General features: G+C 40.0%; 1 protein-coding gene across 3 annotated transcripts in view; it reads left to right on the top strand.

The window, feature by feature from the left end:
- The window catches only part of LOC140788735 (glycine--tRNA ligase, chloroplastic/mitochondrial 2), a 53,989-nt gene extending 44,545 nt beyond the window's left edge, over window positions 1-9,444 (top strand). The window contains exons 28-36 of one of the 3 annotated variants that reach the window (XM_073138142.1): window positions 312-406; window positions 1,235-1,325; window positions 1,400-1,504; window positions 1,595-1,633; window positions 2,953-3,042; window positions 3,570-3,671; window positions 4,529-4,610; window positions 4,729-4,814; window positions 8,011-8,234. In XM_073138142.1, coding sequence (XP_072994243.1) covers window positions 312-406; window positions 1,235-1,325; window positions 1,400-1,504; window positions 1,595-1,633; window positions 2,953-3,042; window positions 3,570-3,671; window positions 4,529-4,610; window positions 4,729-4,814; window positions 8,011-8,103 — 783 coding nt within the window. In that variant the 3' untranslated portion in view covers window positions 8,104-8,234. Of the gene's footprint in view, window positions 1-311; window positions 407-1,234; window positions 1,326-1,399; window positions 1,505-1,594; window positions 1,634-2,952; window positions 3,043-3,569; window positions 3,672-4,528; window positions 4,611-4,728; window positions 4,815-8,010; window positions 8,235-9,067 lie in introns of those variants that run through there. The other 2 variants (XM_073138141.1, XM_073138144.1) reach the window with 2 other exon arrangements.
- Window positions 9,445-18,397: the final 8,953 nt, after the last annotated feature.

An 18,397-nucleotide genomic window follows, 5' to 3' on the forward strand; every position in this document is an offset into this window, starting at 1 on the left:
TAGCAGTACTAGGTGCTGTTGCAACCACAGTAGTAGGTTTTTTTGTTACTTTTTTTATATTTTATGGTGAACTTATCGCCTTATCGATCTGGTAGGAGTTTATTTTGCCCTATATTTCTCCCATCTTTGCAATGTTTCCTGAACTATAATGATCTTCATTTTGTTTCTTGTCTTCCTCTCTTGTAGTGTTGCATATTGTTCTAAAGTCAACACATTATGTACGCAAAAATATTAAATATCTATTTATCATCAAAATGAGATTCATATTTCTTAGTAGCTGACTTGGCTGACTAAAAGTTCATTTGTTGAAGATTGCAGAGGCCCTTTTCGAGATCACACTCCCAAGGTTCTCTGGGGATGTGCTTCCAAAATCTGATGTTGGGATAGTTTTGGCTGTTGCCGATAGGTAAAAATTACACTCTATTGCTTGTGTGTTATAGGTCAAATGGTTCCTCATGTCCTGGATCTGTAATCGCTAAATAATATTTTCCTACTTTTCTCATCAATATCTTTGGTTACAGAATCTAGTTGTCAGTTAGTTTCTATTTGCATATTCTTTTACGTCACTAATGCGTTACTTTTCAGGTTAAGTTTGCTCAGTTCTGTTCATTTGTTTTTCTATTTTTGCTTCCCATAATGCTTTGCTCCTCTCTATTGGTCTCTATAAAGTTTAGTTCTCTCTATAGAAGCATCTGCTTTTATGAAGTACTTATATAACCGCTTATCCATTTGTTTGTTCAATAAATAAGATTGAACAAGATGACTTGTTTTGCTTGGAGATTTCTTATATCTGAGATATTTACAATGAGATATATGCAGTCTGTAGTGCTAAAATTTTCAGCTTCGTCAGGTACCTCCAAAGTCCTAACTGCCTAGAATTTTCTTCTTTGTCCATGAAAGTACAATTGTATATGCACTCTCTCCAATGTGCTCTTGTTCTGTAGCTGCCAATAGAATCTGAAAATATGCCAGTAGGGTAATTGAACGAAAAATTGATGTTCTCTATCTCCTTTTAGTCCATCATTTGCACATCAATTTCCATGATACTGGCTTCACAAATACTGTAGTGCTTCTGACAGAAATTTCCTGTTATTTTCTTTTTCTTCTGCTTGCAAAAGATAGCTGTTAAAAAGAGTAATACTTGCTTCAATATTTTATTATTAAACTAGATTTTTATCGTTTGTCATTTAGTTTATGTAAGAAGTTACTCATACTTGATATTTTTGTGCAACAGATTAGATAGTCTTGTTGGTTTATTTGGAGCTGGCTGTCAACCAAGCTCAACAAATGACCCTTTTGGTCTGAGAAGAACCTCCTATGGACTAGTAAGTGATAATAGAGAAGAGTCTTTTCTTGTCCACATTGAATTATCTTAAAAAAATTATCTATTATTTTTCAGGTTCAGATATTAGTAGAGAACAACAAGAAATTGGACCTAAGAAATGTTTTGATGCTAGTAGCAGATGCACAACCAATTGAAATTGATAGCAATATCATAAATGAAGTCAGTATATGTTTCTGCCATTTCAAACATACCTACTTGTGCATTTGCTGATATTTTGCATTGTGTTATCTTCATTGTTTCTCTTTTTAGGTACTTCAATTTGTTTCACGAAGATTAGAACAACTTTTGGTACGTGCTGTTTTACATATAACAATTTTTGCATTCAAAAGTGTGATACTCTTCACTGTGATCAACTTTTCAGACTGATAAGTGTCATGTATATAAGTATATCTTCATATAAAAATTCTCCTTTATAATTTATATTTTATAGTTCTCTTAGTTTATGTTTGTCTAAGTTCAGCCATGCAAACTCTTTAAAAGCCTTGGCATTGGCAGTCTCATGCCAAACTTCAGCATTGATTATATGACCTAAGTTCACTCTGTTGAGTTTCTACTTTCCTATGCTATTTTGTGGCAGTCAGATCTGCACAACCACATGTGAGTGCTAAGTCAATCCATGGATCAAATATATTAACTCGGCTGGCAGTAGATTTGTTTTTGTAGCAAGGTTTTCCATCTCCTAGAAAGGGAGCATAAGGGTAGAGAATCTAATTGCTTTGAACTCTAAAGTCTGAAAAATATAATCAGTGGGCAATGCTACTTTTGAACAACAGGGTGACCTCACTAATCCTATGAAAATTGTTTCTCTCTCTCTCTCTCTCATGATAATCCAGTTCCCAGAAAAGGAATGTTTTCTGAACTTTGATCCTGACACAGATTCGCCCAAGATTATCTTGGACTTGTGAAAGCAGTAAGTTTGTGTTGAAGTCCTTCATAGAAGTTAATAAATCAGTATCAATGTTAGAATCCTGGCAACTTGGCAATGTTTAATCAGTGTAAGCAAAATTATTTACTATTGTCTACACAATTATTCTCAACATTAACTTTTAAATTTTTCATTAGACAAATTAAAAGAAAATTGAAAGACATCTTTGAGGACACAATCTTTTATTTCAATCTGAGTAGAGCTTGTAAGAGTTGCACAAGTAAGAACTTGAATTGAAAATCCAACTCAGCTGAGCGACACTGGCTAAACACCTGCTTGCATTGTGTAACATGTAACATAAGGTTGCTAACATTTATTTTCATTCGATCAATAGATGAACTGGATTAGCAAGTTCATATCCATTACCATGTAAGTTTTCTGGAGGTAAATATGCCAATAGATAATAAACAGATTATAAACATGGTATGTTTTTAACATAGGAAGTGTTTTTTTCACAAAATGATTACATTCACCTGCTGCTTATTAGGTTGATCTTATAAGTATCCCATGTACTCTCTTGGAAGGACTAGGTGGGGGTCATTTTCTAGTACCTGCAGCCCCATTAATAATATGTATATGTCATCATATTCATGATCTTGTCAACATTCTTTTCCCATGGAATTAGAGGATTTAAAAATCTTTGTTCACTTATGGATCTATTTTTTTTTAAACTTTATGTTAGGTGGATAAGGGCATTAATTCTGAGATAGTCCGTTCGGTACTTCTAGAGCGTGCAAACTGTCCCTGTCTTGCATCTCAATCGGCAGCCGAAGTAAGTGATAACTGTTCATACTTCTTTACAAGATTGTTTTCTTTTGGTGCGTACTCACTCTTGTCTACGCATTATCCATAAGAATTAGCTCCAGTTGAAAAATCAACAGTAATGTATGATGTACAAAATGAAGGGGAATGGTATGTGCATATCTTGCCCCTTTCCAAGAGAAACTTATGCAAAATAGATGGCACGCATCAATGGCGATATTAATAACCAAGGTTTTAGTGGCGTATGCAAAAGCAGATAAAGTCCAGCATCTCATAGCAATATAGCATTTAATAGTGTTTTAGGAGAATAGAAAGCCCCTCATAACAAGGGCAAAGCTTTGCCATTGAATGGTGTCTTACTGCTTGCAATTTTGATATATTTGTTATTATTAATATAGCTATCTTCGTAGCATTCTCTTGATTTTCACCATTGTAACCAGTAAGTACTATGAGCTATTAGCAAGAAAATGTCCTTGTCTTAACATTATTGGAAGCCTGAGGCAATGACTTTCAATTCTAATTTTTTGTGAAATTCAGATGGATGTCTTGTCCAGAAGTGACCTTTTCCCAAAAGTAGTTGAAGCGTATTCACGACCCACAAGAATAATTCGTGGAAAGGACATTGATGCTGATCTGGAGGTAATGAATGTACTTTATAAATCTTCCATTGCTAGCTTTCAGTGTCTGGTCTAATGAGAAACCACCATAAGTACTCTCTTGGAACTCAAATGGAAGGAAAACCTCTGCCAACAATTAGATATGCTTCATGGTACTCATATAATTTAGGTGGATTTTATTTCCTATAAAAGCTATTTACCTATTATTTATGTTTCTTTTCAGAAAACTGCAAACAGGAAACAGTTTTATTGAGAAACATGCCATATAAATCTGGCCCTAAATTCTTCGAAATTATTATGTGAAATCATTCACCATTGTGGAGCCCTAATTTAGTTAAACCTCCTCCAGTTCAAGGGTGGCCAAGTGTGTATTTCATAAGGATCTAACTGTTTTGAAATAACTTTATGCAAGCTGTATGGATAATCAACTTATGGATTAATTAAATACTGCACCTGTAGTCAGAACAATTACAGATGCCCCGAGTATGACTGGAAGATATGGGACAAACTATTGACTTGTAAGAGCATTGTCTTTCGATAAAAAAGAACATATATAATAAATTGATTAAATCATTTGTTTTCTTGATCTCACATATGTATCTGCAGGAGTTGAATTTATGTTCTAGTATGCATTTCAGATTCCAGACCGTGACTACTTTTTTATGCCTACAGTATTTGCAACCTCAAATATACTTACCTATCAGTTTCAATTGATTCAATTGAAGTGTGATTAAGTGCATATATATTGAAAAGGGACTGAAGCAGCATTGAAGCTATTATTATCTATGTTCTGACAAATTGATTTCTGATTATTCGGAAAGCATCTTAGATATAAAGTTTTAACATCATCCAGCGCCTCACTGTGAAATCAATGAATAGGTCATTGCAGCATCTTTTGAGAAAAATGAAGAGCGTGCCCTATGGAGTGCTTATTTGGAAGTTTCTAGTAAAATTCATCCTGGTAAATTAAATTTTTATTGCTTAATTTGTCAACAATGGTGATGATTATATCTGTTGTACCTGTCATGTTATGAGACTGTTGTTCTCTAAACTTTGCCTCTCAATATTTCTTCTTATAGGTGTTGATGTTGGAACATTTATACATGCATCTTTGCTTTTGCTGCAACCTCTTGAGGATTTCTTCAACAATGTGTTTGTCATGGAGGTAAGGTTCCATTATAATTTTTTTTTAATATCTATTGGCAATGATCATATTAACAGTTTTGAATAACCCTGAAGGTGTATCATCAAACTTAGTTCGTTACAAGATGCCTACATGCCATTCAACATTTGTGGTTTATCTTAGCTATCATTTACTATAACAAGTGAAAACTAACATGCTTGTTTGTTAGGCTGTTTTGGTAAACATTTTACGTGCAGACCATACTCTTTATTTAACAGTAAATGTTAAATTAAAAGCCATCCTATTTGCAGATAGTTGGAGAGTTTCTCAGCTTAAGGACTATCCCATATTTTGTTTGTTCCCATTGCAAGCTGCCAAGCAGCCTCTTAAACTGTTTGTGCCTTTCAGTTATCTATCTTTCATCGTAGGACTATGAAACACGGACACTTCAAATAGCATGCCGTGTCTGTGTCCGACACTTGTCGGACACCGACACTCGTCGGACACTCATTGGACACGTGTCGGATACTTCTACGACATATCCCATATTTAAAAAATTATAGAATAAATTCGGACACTCTCTAGACACTTTTAGACACTCTTGAAAAAAAAATTGGACATAAGATTTATCATATACTATAAAAGTTGATAACATAAATTATCAATTTTAGGAAATTCCTGCATATGCTATAGAAATATAATGCAACAATCACAAGTTAGTACATACAAGAAAATTAATATTAATGCAAATTATTATAAAATCACAGATTCGCCTATGCCATCCACTGTAGTTAAGTAATGGTAGTTAGTTATTTATTCTCAGGTAGTTAGATATTTATTCTTATAATATAGAATTGTATTATCACGTATTAGCATTATCATTTTTGGCTTTGTAGTATTGTATACGTTTTGTTTTTCTCTCATGAATAATTTATGCATGCTTGTGTATTTATACTATAAGTTTAGAAAAATATTTATTTAAACGTATCGATAATATATATAATGCTTTTATTTATTTATTTTGTCGTGTCCTAAACGTATCGTGTCCTGTTATTTTAAGATTTGCCGTATCCCCGTGTCCGTATCGTGTCGTATCCGTGTCCTGTATCCGTGTATGTGCTTCTTAGTCATAGGAAGATCTGATTAGCTGCAGAACAAACTTTTGCATATAATACCTGTGCATAGTGTTGCTTTTTTTTCTTCCCTAGATGTACCAAAAGTCATCATTGCTGAATTTCTATTCAGAACTCAATTATATGAAGAGTATACGAGAACAAGGGATCAGTACAAAATTTCTTTCAGTGTCTAAAAGGCTATGTAATCATTTCCTTTGAACCAAAATCCCTGCCAAAACTGCAATATTAAATAGTTACATTTAAAAGGGAAAAATAGCAAGAAGAAAATAGGACATGAGTTGGAGTGATGCTATAATTAGGTTATGCATGGATACGATAAGAATGAAGGTCTGACTACATTCCAGTTTACTTATCAAAGGAGACAGTAGCATGGGCTCGACATCAAATGGCTCGTGAAGGAAGAGGAATAGGCACAGCATAGGGTGGCGTTATAATAGGCTAGGAGGCATTCGAATGGCCTCTTAGTTTGCCAATGTGTTGCAACTTGCAACGAGTTCGCGACACAGTCTAGAGTCTGAAAATCAAGCAGGCTTTTGAATGCCCCACATGCCTAAAGATTGATTAATTATTTATTATTTGCGAATTCATGTTTGGTTAGGACTTGTTTTGTCTTATTTTCTTTCTTCAAGTGATTAGTCAGATTGAGAGATTATTTATAGGTTGTTTTACTTGAGTTGGTCAAGCAATAAACTATTTTATACAGGCCTTTTGTGCGTTCGAACGCGATCGGGCGCGTTCGAACGTGATCAGCGGGAATCCTTTAGAATTAGGGTTACTTATTATTTTAGGACTTGTTGGTTAGCCTCTATATATGTAGATGATAGCTAAATTTATTATGCTATTGGAATATTAATTTCTTACCTCTCTATCATCTATCTATCATAATCTCCCTCCTTCCTCTTCACTATCCTTCCACCTCTACCGTTGGCAAAGTTTCTCCTAACTTCTAATCTCCCTCGACTGTCGAGCCACCCCTCTTCTTTGGAATCTCGACCACTTCGTTTCCTTCGTTTATATCCCTTAATCACATCCACCATCCACTTTCATCTCTATACCCATTCATAACCCTAACATTCACTCCACTCGTCACCACCACCATCACCCACGTTATTCCTTGTTTTCGTCTCAGTTGCAGTTCAAATCTGTTAAGGGCGTAAATACGAAAGTTGTAGATCAGCGCGGACTAATTTCTATACTACATTCAGATCTTGAAGGAATCGTTCCATAGCCGATCTTTTGGTACTAGAACCCATCATTCTGGTATCAAAGCAGGCGAACCTCAGACCTCCATTAATGGTTGAAACAAGGAAGATAACATCAATAAGGAGACCTATGGAGAGCACACCGATAAAGGAAGACTCAATCCATGATGATCTTAACCATGAGGCCAATTCCTTTGGAGCGACCACGGTAGGACTGAGTCAACCAACGTCCATGAGTGTGAATATGGGTTTGGCGGATAAACTTAGGGGCATGTTTCAAACATTGCTGCATAGAGTTGACACAATTCAAAAGGATCATAATGATTTTAAGGAATATGTCATGAACCGATTGGGTTCGTCATCTCCTCGATGATGATCGGAGTTTCAAGGACCACATCGAACTGATACCCCAAAGGTCCAAGTGCGTCATGTGAGTGTCAATGATCCCCTCTTACCTATTCCTACACATCATCCCCCACCTCCGTTACCAAGACCAGCGGTGATGGAATCGGAGAGGTGTGCGGCACCGGTGTGCTTCGTCGATGAGGAGGATTAATCGGTACTTATGAAAGAGAGATGTTAGCAATTCTGCATGCGGTGACAAAGTGGAGGCCTTATTTGATCGGTAGACGATTCATTATACAAACCGATCAAAGGAGTCTTCCATACTTTATGGGACAGCGTATACACACTCCGACACAGTAGAGATGAGTCACAAAATTGCTGGGGTATGATTATAAAATTCAATACAAGAAGGGAACAGAAAATAGAGCGGCGGATGCACTATCGCGCCAACCCGATACCGTTGAGCTTTCAGCCTATTCTTCTCCTACCTTTCCCTTCCTTGACAAGCTGAGGTATGCATGTACATCTGACCCTGATGTTTTGAGATTATTGCAGGAGGTGTTGGATGATTCGGAGTGCCATACAGAATTGGAGAATCGAGGCGGTTTTGCTGCTGGACCGCGGATGCATTCGGGTGCTCGCAAATGATGAATTACGGCAGAAATTGTTGAAGCACTTCCACCAAACTCCAGAGGTTGGTCATAAGGATGTCTTGAGGACTTATAGGACGATATCTCAGAGTTCCACGTGGCCAGGATTGAGACGAAAGTTCTAGATCAGGAAGTTACGAATTGAATCCACTTGGTTTCGTAATTTTTCGACTATCGAAGACTATTTGACGAATATTTTTCCACAGTTGCGTAGACTGATTCCTGTACTAAAACCGTTTCATAGCCGACCTTTTGGGACTAGAACCCATTACTCGCTTTCAACTCTGACAAGAAAATTCCACTGCTCCTCCCTTTCTCTCTGCCTTTCACAATATGAGGAAAATATTAAGGCGAGGAAATCTATTTTCTTTTCTTGAAGTTGGCTATAGTGGGAGAAATGCTTTCTTTCTTTCTTTCTTTCTTTTTCTCTCTTTATCATTTCTTTATCTCTTCCTTCACAATGTTAGACTGTTAGTATGCAATGCTTTGATGTTAGTAGGGAACTTGATAAGTGCGTTTTTCTATGAACTTTTGGCAATATTATTTGCTTATTGTGGATGGAATGATATGCAAATTTTACAGTCTTTAGATTGCAATATTTTTCATTACTCTATTTATTGATGTATTATAAATTTGTTGTATCCCTGTATCTATATTTGTGCTTCACTCATTCTTGGCATATATTACTTTCTCTCACTCATGGAATGCTTTTTAACGAGCTGAGGTTTTGATGTTATCCCTATGTTCACAATTTAGATTAGAATCTCCGTACTTTGCCTTGAGAAGCTTTTTGTGCAGGTCGTCCCTGTATTTTATCTACTAATAGCATTATATATTGATGCTTTACGTGGGAACTTTACTAGATCTTGTGTTGCATATTTCACTATTATTGTCAACAAGTTTGACGAATTATGGTTACCAAAACAAAATGAGTACGTTGTTTGTGCATGCTCACTGTTCAGGAGGACAAAAATATCAGGAACAATCGGCTAGCACTCCTTAAGAAGATTGCAGATTTACCCAAAGGAATTGCTGACCTCTCAGTTTTGCCTGGATTTTAGAAGTCCGAACTTTTCCTTGTCAATTGAGAATGTTAGAGCGAGTTTTTTTTTCTTATTTTAAAAGAAAAAATGTTAATAACTTATAATTTGAGCCTAGTGGCCTTTGTAAGACCCAACTTTCTGTGTAGTTATTTTATTTCATTTCTCTCTTTGATATGTTTCCGCTTGTTTCCCACTCTCTGTCTTATGGAACAAAGATTATATGTATTGTAATCTAACATAACTTATGTATATATTTTTATATTCATTTTAAAGAAAATAAGTTTGATTGCTGATTATTTTTGGAGTTGTAAGACTAGTCATCTTTATTTATTTATTCTTATGGTAGATCATGAGCCTGGTAATGAAAGAGATGAGTTAAAATATAGCCATTCAGAACTCGTCTGCCCTTGATAAAGGCCGATTGGGAGTTACGGACGACATGACCCATAAAACCACTCAATCTTATGGCTAGGACCTTGGTGACGGTTTTGAAGATGCAATTGATAATGCTGATCAGTCGGATGTACGTGATGCAACTAGCTGAGCTAGAGCAAGTTAGGCTCCAGCTCAGGTTAGGCTTAAAATCAACTTAAATTGAGCCTTAATTGAGCCCATTATTGAGTTATATTCAAGTCGAGCCTAGTTCACAAAACTAGGTTATTTTAAAGCTAGGCTGAACCAAGCTTAGCCCAGTCGGATTGAACCTAAGCTACCTAAAATGAGCTAAGACTTATTAAGCTTAAATAGTTAAATTAAATAAAATTTTACTAAAGCTAGAAATAATATTAACCTATAAATTATAACAACAATACACCTCCAATAATAAAATTACTATCTAATTATCAAAATAAAAATAAGTATCACATCAATTTCAAATTTTACTCAGAACTATTCATTAAAATTTGGCTTAAAGTAAATATATATATTGACATCCAATTTATAAATCTTATCACTGTGTATATATTATAATAAAAGTGATACACCTTGCTAGAGTCTTTTTTTATTATATTAGTTATTTATTTTCAAGAAAATAAAATTTCTGTAGGTCGTGTTCGAACGCGGAAAGGGCGTTCGAACGCCTTTGCGAACATCTATATCAGTTCGCAAAAATAGATAACGCAAAATGTGCATTTGATCGCAGTCGGACGTGTTCGAATGTCCGTGTGCGAACGCCTGCATAAGTTCGCATCCATAGAGAATGTATTTTGTGCGTTCGAACGCGGTCGACCTCGTTCGAATGTGATTGGTGAGAGTCTACAAGTATTATGGTTAATAATTGTTATTTTGGCTTGTTGGCTAGCCTCTTAAAAGGTGTGGATAGCAGCCAAAATCATGATGATGAATGAATATTAGTTTCTATCTTTCTCTATTCTCTCTCTAGTCTCTTTACCCTAATCTCTCTCCTCCCTCTTCACTAACCAGCCACCTCTACCGTTGGCAAGGTCTCATCTATCTTGTAATCTTTCTTGTATGTCGAGTCCTCCCTCCTCCTTGGGATCTAGGCCACTTCTCTCCCTTCATCCTTATTTTTAAAACTACATCAACCATCCACCCTCATCTCTATTATCATCCATAACCCCACTCTTAACATATTTTCGTCTCACTTGCAGTCCAAATCTGTGAAGGGCGTAAATACCAAAATCGTAGATCAGGAAGTTATGGATCGACTACCCTTGGTTTCGTAATTTTCTGACTACGGTAAATATTTTTTCTTGGTTGCGCGGACTACTTTCTGCTATCAATCCAGATACTAAAGAGGACGTTTCGTAACTTATCATTGATATTAAAGCCCGACAAACCTCGGACCTCCATTAATGATGGAGACAAGGAAGATGGCATTATCAAGGAGATCAATAGAGGGCACACCGACAAGGGAAGACTCAACCCACGGAAACCCTAACCGAGAGGCCGATTCCCCTGGTGTAGCCATGGTAGGACCGAGTCAACCAACGTCCATGAGTGTGAACATGGGCTTGGCGGATAAACATAGGGGCATGTTCCAAACATTGCTGCATTGGGTCTAGGGGTGTAAACGAGCCGAGCCTGAGCGAGCCGGCTCTGGCTCAGGCTCGGCTCGAAATTAGTTTCGAGCCTCACAATGTTGCTCAGGCTCGGCTCAGCTCAACCCGAGCCGAGCTCGAGCTGAGCCTAACCGAGCCCGAGCCGAGCCCGAGCAAAGCTCGAGCTCGATTAGAGGATGAGGCGGTGGCGACGTGGGCGGTTGCGACGTGGGCGGTGGCGACGTGGGCGGTGGCGACGTGGGCGGCGGCTTGCCGAAGGAGTCGGAGACGGATGGAGGAGGCCGACGACGGAGGAGGAGGACGACGACGGAGGAAGGTGTGGCGCCGTGGTGGTGGCTTGCCGTCGTTGCCGATGGAGACCGACGGGGAGGGAAGAGTGAAGGTGATCGGGTGGATGAGGGTGAGAGTGAAGGTGAGGGTGGGGGAATTGATGATGGGGAAGGTGATGTGATGGGAGAGGTGAAGTAATTAATGAGGGTGGGGTAGGTGAGGGTAGGTGAGGGCGGGGAAGGTGAGGATGAGAATGAGTTAGTGAGGGACACGTGGCAATATTTCCTTATGCCACGTGTCCTTAGTCATAGGGACTCAGGCTATCGAGCCTATCGAGCCGAGCCTGAGCGAGCCGGCTCCGGCTCAGGCTCGGCTCGATATTAATTTCGAGCCTATTATAATGGCTCGGGCTCGGCTCAGCTCTGATCGAGCCGAGCCGGACTCGAGCTTCACCCGAGCCGAGCCCGAGCCGAGCCCGAGCTGCTCGTCAAGCCTGACAGCCCTAATTGGGTCGACACAATGTAGAATGATCATAATGCCTTGAAAGAATATGTCATGAACCGATCGGCTTCGTTATCTTCTCGACGAAGATCGATGCCTCAAGAAGGACCAACGGTGGAACCACACCGAACTAACGCCCCACAGGTCTAGGTATGACATGTTAATGTTAATGAGTTTCTTTTACCTATTCCTACACATCATCCCCCACCTCCGATACACAACCCGAGGCCGGCGGTGGTGGAACCCGAGAGGCGCACGACGGTGTGCTTCGTCGATGAAGAAGATTCGCACTTAGATGATGATGTTGATCCCTTCGGAGATGGTGATGAGCATGTTCGAGGATTTAGAGAAGGAGAGCAACAAGCACAGCAGTTCAGACCTAAACTAAGGATCTTCCGTAAGCCCGACAATGCTATCCGGAGGAGAACCGCACGTTTGGACTTTCTAAAATTCTAAGGCAATGATCCGACGGATTGGATGTTTCAAGTGGAGCAAATTAAGACTATTTTGCCGCAAATTAAGTTCTTTCTAAGTAAACAAATATTTAAGACTTTTATGATCTGTAAAAATTTCACATTTTTCCCCATATAGATAGCGTCGCCAAATTTTTAGAGCAAACACTACAGCAGCCAACTCCAAATCATGAGTAGGATAATTCTGTTCATAATCTTTCAACTGTCTAGATGCATATGCCACTATATTACCATTCTGCATTAAAACACAACCTAATCATTTACGTGAGGCATCACAATACACTTGAAATCCTATTCCACTACAAGGAATAATCAGAATTGGTGCACATGTCAATCTTCTTTTTAATTCTTGAAAACTATTTTTACACTCTTCATTCCACTCAAACCTTTCTTTTCGAGTCGACTTGGTAAGAGGCATAGCTATCTTTGCATATCCTTCTACAAACCTTCTATATTATCCAACCAGACCAAGAAAACTATGCACTTCCATGATATTAGTTGGTTGACTCCATTTCAATACAGCCTCTATTTTGGATTGATCCACACTGATCCCTTCTTGTGATACCATATGTCCTAGAAAGACCACCTAATCTAGCCAGAACTCACACTTTGAAAATTTGGCAAACAATTTCTTCTCTCTCAAGATCTGGAGCATTAACCTCAAGTGATACTCATGTTCTTCCTCACCAGCTAAATATATTAGTATATCATCAATGAAAACTATTACAAACTGATTCAAATGAGGTTGGAAAACTCTATTCATTATATCCATAAAAACAGCTGGAGAATTAGTCAATCCAAATGGCATGACAAAAAACTCATAATGTCCATATCTAGCATGAAAACCAGTTTTAGAAATATCCTCCTCACGGACTTTCAACCGATGATAACTAGTCCTCAAGTCTATTTTTGAGAATACTCTAGCTCCCCTTAACTAGTCAAACAAATCATCAATGCGAGGTTGAGGATATTTATTTTTTATGGTCACTTGGTGATAGGGTCTCGAACCAAAGATAGGCTACGCAACTATTTCTTCAAGATTTGAATGTATTATAGGAATCAGTCCGCGCAACCGTGAGAAAATATTCGTCAGATATTCTACTATAGTCAAAAAATTACAAAACAAATTGGGTTAGATCCGTAACGTCCCGATCTACAACTTTCGTATTTATGCCATTCACAGATTCGAACTGCAATTGGGACGAAAACACAAACAAACGTGGGTGATGGTGGTGATGACGGGTCGAGTGGATGTTAGGGTTATGGACGGATATGGAGATGAACGTGGGTTGTGGATGTGATTTAGGGATAAAGACGAAGGGAACGAAGTGGTCGAGATCCCAAAGAAGAGGGGGCATAACAGTCTATGGAGATTAGAAGTTAGGAGAAACCTTGCCAACGGTAGAGGTGGAAGGATGGTGAAGAGGGAGGAGAAAGATTAAGGTAGGTAGATAATAGAGAGCTAAGAAATCAATATTCCAATAGCATAATGAATTTGGCTGTCATCCACATATATATAGAGGTTAGCCCAACATATCCTCAAACTATATGAAACCCTAATTCTAGAACTTTTTCGTCGATCGCGTTCGAACGCACCAAAATATGTTCTTTGTATGTGCGAACGCGATGCAGGCATTCGAACGCGGGTGTTCGAACTTGCCCAATCGCGTTCAAACGCACAATATGTGTTCTCTGTATTTGCGAACATGATGCAGGCATTCGCAAGGGCGTTCGAACGCGATCCCTCCTACGTTCGAACGCGACCTATAGGAATTTTATTTTAATAAAAATAAATGCCTAATGCAATAAGAAAAGATCATAACTAAGTGTATGAGCTGGATGAGAAGAAATTCTCATGTCCGGTTCTGCAGTAGAGATGGAATTAAGCACCAACCATCGACTATAACCCCAAAAGAACCAGATTTCGTAAACAACATAGAGGAAGAATGAAGGGAATATCTTGTCGAGGCAATCATATTTCTTTTGGTAGATACGCTCTTCAGGCACTTGAACCCGCTTGGATCCACCACGCTTCCCCCACCTTACTCTGAAGGTGAAAAATCGGGGAAACGCTCCAAAATGTCAGTCTCCAACTCCCATGTCGCCTCATCAGATGGCTTGCCAAGCCACTCAACTAGAATCTCCATCTTCAATTTGGTACCATGTCGTCATCAGTGTTTAGCAAGTACTCGAACTGGCTCTACAATCTCTATCTCCTCCAATGGCTCTGGTAGAACCAATCCAACAATCTCATGATCTCCAATGCGCTCCCTCAACAATGAAACATGAAAGACAAGATGCACTCTCAACCCCTCCGGCAGCTCAAACAATATGCAACCGGGACCGATACGCTCTAACACCCGAAATGGACCAAAGTAGCGATGTGCTAACTTTTGGTTTCGCATCGGACGTAAGGTCACCTATCGATACGGTTGCACTCTCACAAACACCCAACTGCCGATGTCGAAATTCTGCTCCCTATGGCTACGATCATAAACTTGCTTCATGCGGTTTTTAGCAAGTTTAAGATGGGCACGCAACCTCCTCAATATGGCGTCTCTATCCATCAAGACTAAGTCCACCTCCATCCGATCTATCGATGCCACTAGATCATAAGTGCATAATGTTGGAGTTGTGGGTCCATACACCACCTCAAATAGAGTCATGCTAGTGCTGCCGTGGTAGGCGGTGTTGTAGGACTACTCCGCTCATGGTAAGAACTCCAATCATCGTCTCAACATCTCTCCAACAAAGCACCTCAAGTACTGCTCAATGCCCTGATTGACCACCTTGGTTTGGCCGTCCGTCTGTGGATGATAGGCCGAACTGAAGTTCAATCGAGTCCCCTGCAATCTGAAAAACTCAATCCAAAAGACACTCATAAAACATAATATGATCTGAGACAATCGTGTGTGGCATGCCATGTAACCGAGCAATATCTCTAACAAAAATTTTAGCCACCGACTTAGCTGAAAATGGATGTGACAATGCCGAAAAGTGAGCATACTTACTCAATCTATTAACCACCACAAAGATAACATAATAACCACGTATCAGCGGAAGACCCTCTATGAAATCCATAGGAATGTCTTTCCAAACACTATCCGATATAGGTAAAGGATGTAGTAATACGGTCGGTTTCAATGTAGTTGCCTTAGCCCTTTGATAGATCTTCGCAAACACGGACAAAACTCCTCACATCCCACCTCAATCCTGGCCACGTGCAACTCTGAGATATCCTCCTATAAGTCTTCAAGACATCCTCATGACCAACCTCTAGAGTTTGGTGGAAGTGCTCCAACAATTTTTGCCGCAATCCATCATTTGCGAGCACCCGAATGCATTCGCGGTCCAGCAGCAAACCGCCTCGATTCTCCAACTCTAGATGGCACTCCGGATCATCCATCATCTCCTACAACAATCTCAAAACATCTGGGTCCTCAAGACACCCTCATGACCAGCCTCTGGAGTTTGGTGAAAGTGCTCCAACAATTTCTACCGCAACCCGTTATTTGCGGGCACAAGAATACATCCGCGGTCCAGCAGCAAACTGCCTCGATTCTCCAACTTGGGATGGCGCTCCGGATCATCCATCACCTCAAGCTCGGCTGTATCGGGTTGGCGCGATAGTGCATCCGCCGCTCTATTTTTCGTTCCCTTCTCATATTGTATTTCATAATCATACCCCAATAATTTTGTGACCCATCTTTGCTGTGCCGGAGTGTGTATACGCTGTCCCATAAAGTATGGAAGACTCCTTTGATCGTTTCGTATAATGAATCGTCTACCGATCAAATAAGGCCTCCACTTTGTCACCACATGCATAATTGCCAACATTTCCCTTTCATAAGTCGATAATTGCTGAGATTTTTGTGATAAATCTTTGCTAAGATAGGCAATGGGATGCCCTCTTTGTATTAATACAGCTCCTATGCCAACACCCGACGCATCACATTCTACAATGAACTCTTTGGTGAAGTCCGGTACCGCTAGAAGGGGCATCGTCGTCATTGTAGTTTTCAGTTTTTCAAAAGCTGAAGTGGCTTCATCCGTCCATTTAAAAGAGTCCTTCGTCAACAAAGAAGTGAGAGGAGCAGCGATCTTGCCATATTCAGCGATTAAACGGCGATAGTATCCGGTCAGCCCCAAAAATTCTCTCAATCCGGTGGTAGTAGTAGGAATAGGCCAAAGTGGTCATGAGTGCAACATTTTGAGGATCCGCCGCTACACCATCCGATGAAATAATGTGGCCTAAATACTCCACTTGTGGTACTCCCCATAGGCACTTGGACTTCTTGATCTTCAATTGGTTTTGCTCCAATAAATTCAACAGATCCTCCAAATGCCGCCAATGCTACAATTCAGTCCTGCTATACACCAAAATATCGGCAAAAAAATACCAAGACATACATTCGCAAGAGAGGCCGAAATATATCATTCATGAGGCCTTGAAAGGTAGCTGGAGCATTGGTGAGACCAAAATGGTTCACTCGGAACTCATAGTGCTCGTCCGAAGTTCGAAATGCAATTTTGTGCAAATCCGCCGGGTGAACTCTAATTTGATGATACCTGGTCCTCAAAGCTTACCACATATAGTCGCCCGTGCAAGCTCGTCTAGCAACTCCTCGATAATCGGAAAAGGATACCGGTCCTTGACGGTAATAATGTTTAGTGCTCGATAGTCAACACAAAAATATCATGTCCTATCCTTTTTTCGCAACAATAGCACGGGGGATGAGTATGAGCTATGACTTAGTTGAATGAGGCTTTGCTCCAACATCTCAGCTACTATCTTTGAGATAACTTCTTTTTGCACATTTGGATATCGATATGGCCTAACGTTCGCTAGTGCAGCCCCGGGTACAATCTCCATCATGCTTCTTTCTAACGAGTATGTCTACTCGTAACGTCCTCGGCGTAGAAGTACCCAAATATGTATACATCAATATTTCAGCTTGGATATCTTTTTCCGCACCCACCTCAACGGCCTCCTCATGGACCTCCTCTGGACACTTTCCATCACCAACAACCTCATCATCCTCTTCAAGACCATCGATAAGCATCACACTCCCGATTGGTTTAGAACACCAATGACCGGGGGTGAAACGCTCATTACATCAAAAGCAAAGGCCATTCGCTCTTCGCTCCTCCACCTGGGAAGGTGTGAAAGTTCGAATGGGGGGTCTTGTGCCTCCTCTAACATCGGAAGAAGGTCTTAAAGGTGGTCGTGGTCTAGTACTTGCAGCCATTGTTTTTGAAGCCGCAGGATTTTCAGTCGGCATTCTAGGTGCAAACCGTCCATCTCGTTTGCCCCAATTGGTTTTCGTTGCCATCTTTAGAGCCTTATGTTTTTGCTCCATCTTCATGGCCTTCTCAAAAGCCTCCTCAAGAGTAGTAGGACAAAGAGCACGAACATCTACTTGAATCTCATCCCGCGGCCCTGAAATAAATGTGCTTTGCAATAGAGGTGGAGAATGATGTGTGGGCATAGGTAAGAGGGGATCATTGACACTCACATGTCACACCTGGACCTATGGGTATCAGTTCGATGAGGTCCCACCACTTATCCTTTTTGAAACTCCGATCGCCATTTAGGAGATAACGAATCAAATCGGTTCTTGACATATTCCTTGAAATCATTGTGATCATTTTGAATTGAGTCAACTCTATGCATTATTGTATGGAACATGCCTCTAAGTTCATCCATATTCGCACTCACAGATGTTGGTTGACTCGGTCCTGTAGTGGTCGATCCAAATGAATTGACCTCACGGTTAGGGTCACGGCTAGGCTCGGCCAGCTGGCCGCGGCGGGCCCCACCCTACTGCCACCGCCTCTCTCTCCCCCCACCGCCTCTCTCTCCCCCTATATATATATATATCTCTCTCTCTCAAACTCTTTTCCTTTCTCTCTCTAACTACTACCGTCGCCGTCCCGACGACCTGCCGACCGACGCTACCTCCCGTGGAACCGCCGCCGCCACT

This window comes from Typha latifolia, chromosome 5 (assembly GCF_019914945.1).
Source record: "Typha latifolia isolate L0001 chromosome 5, TyphaL0001v2, whole genome shotgun sequence".
NCBI classification, from domain to species: domain Eukaryota; kingdom Viridiplantae; phylum Streptophyta; class Magnoliopsida; order Poales; family Typhaceae; genus Typha; species Typha latifolia.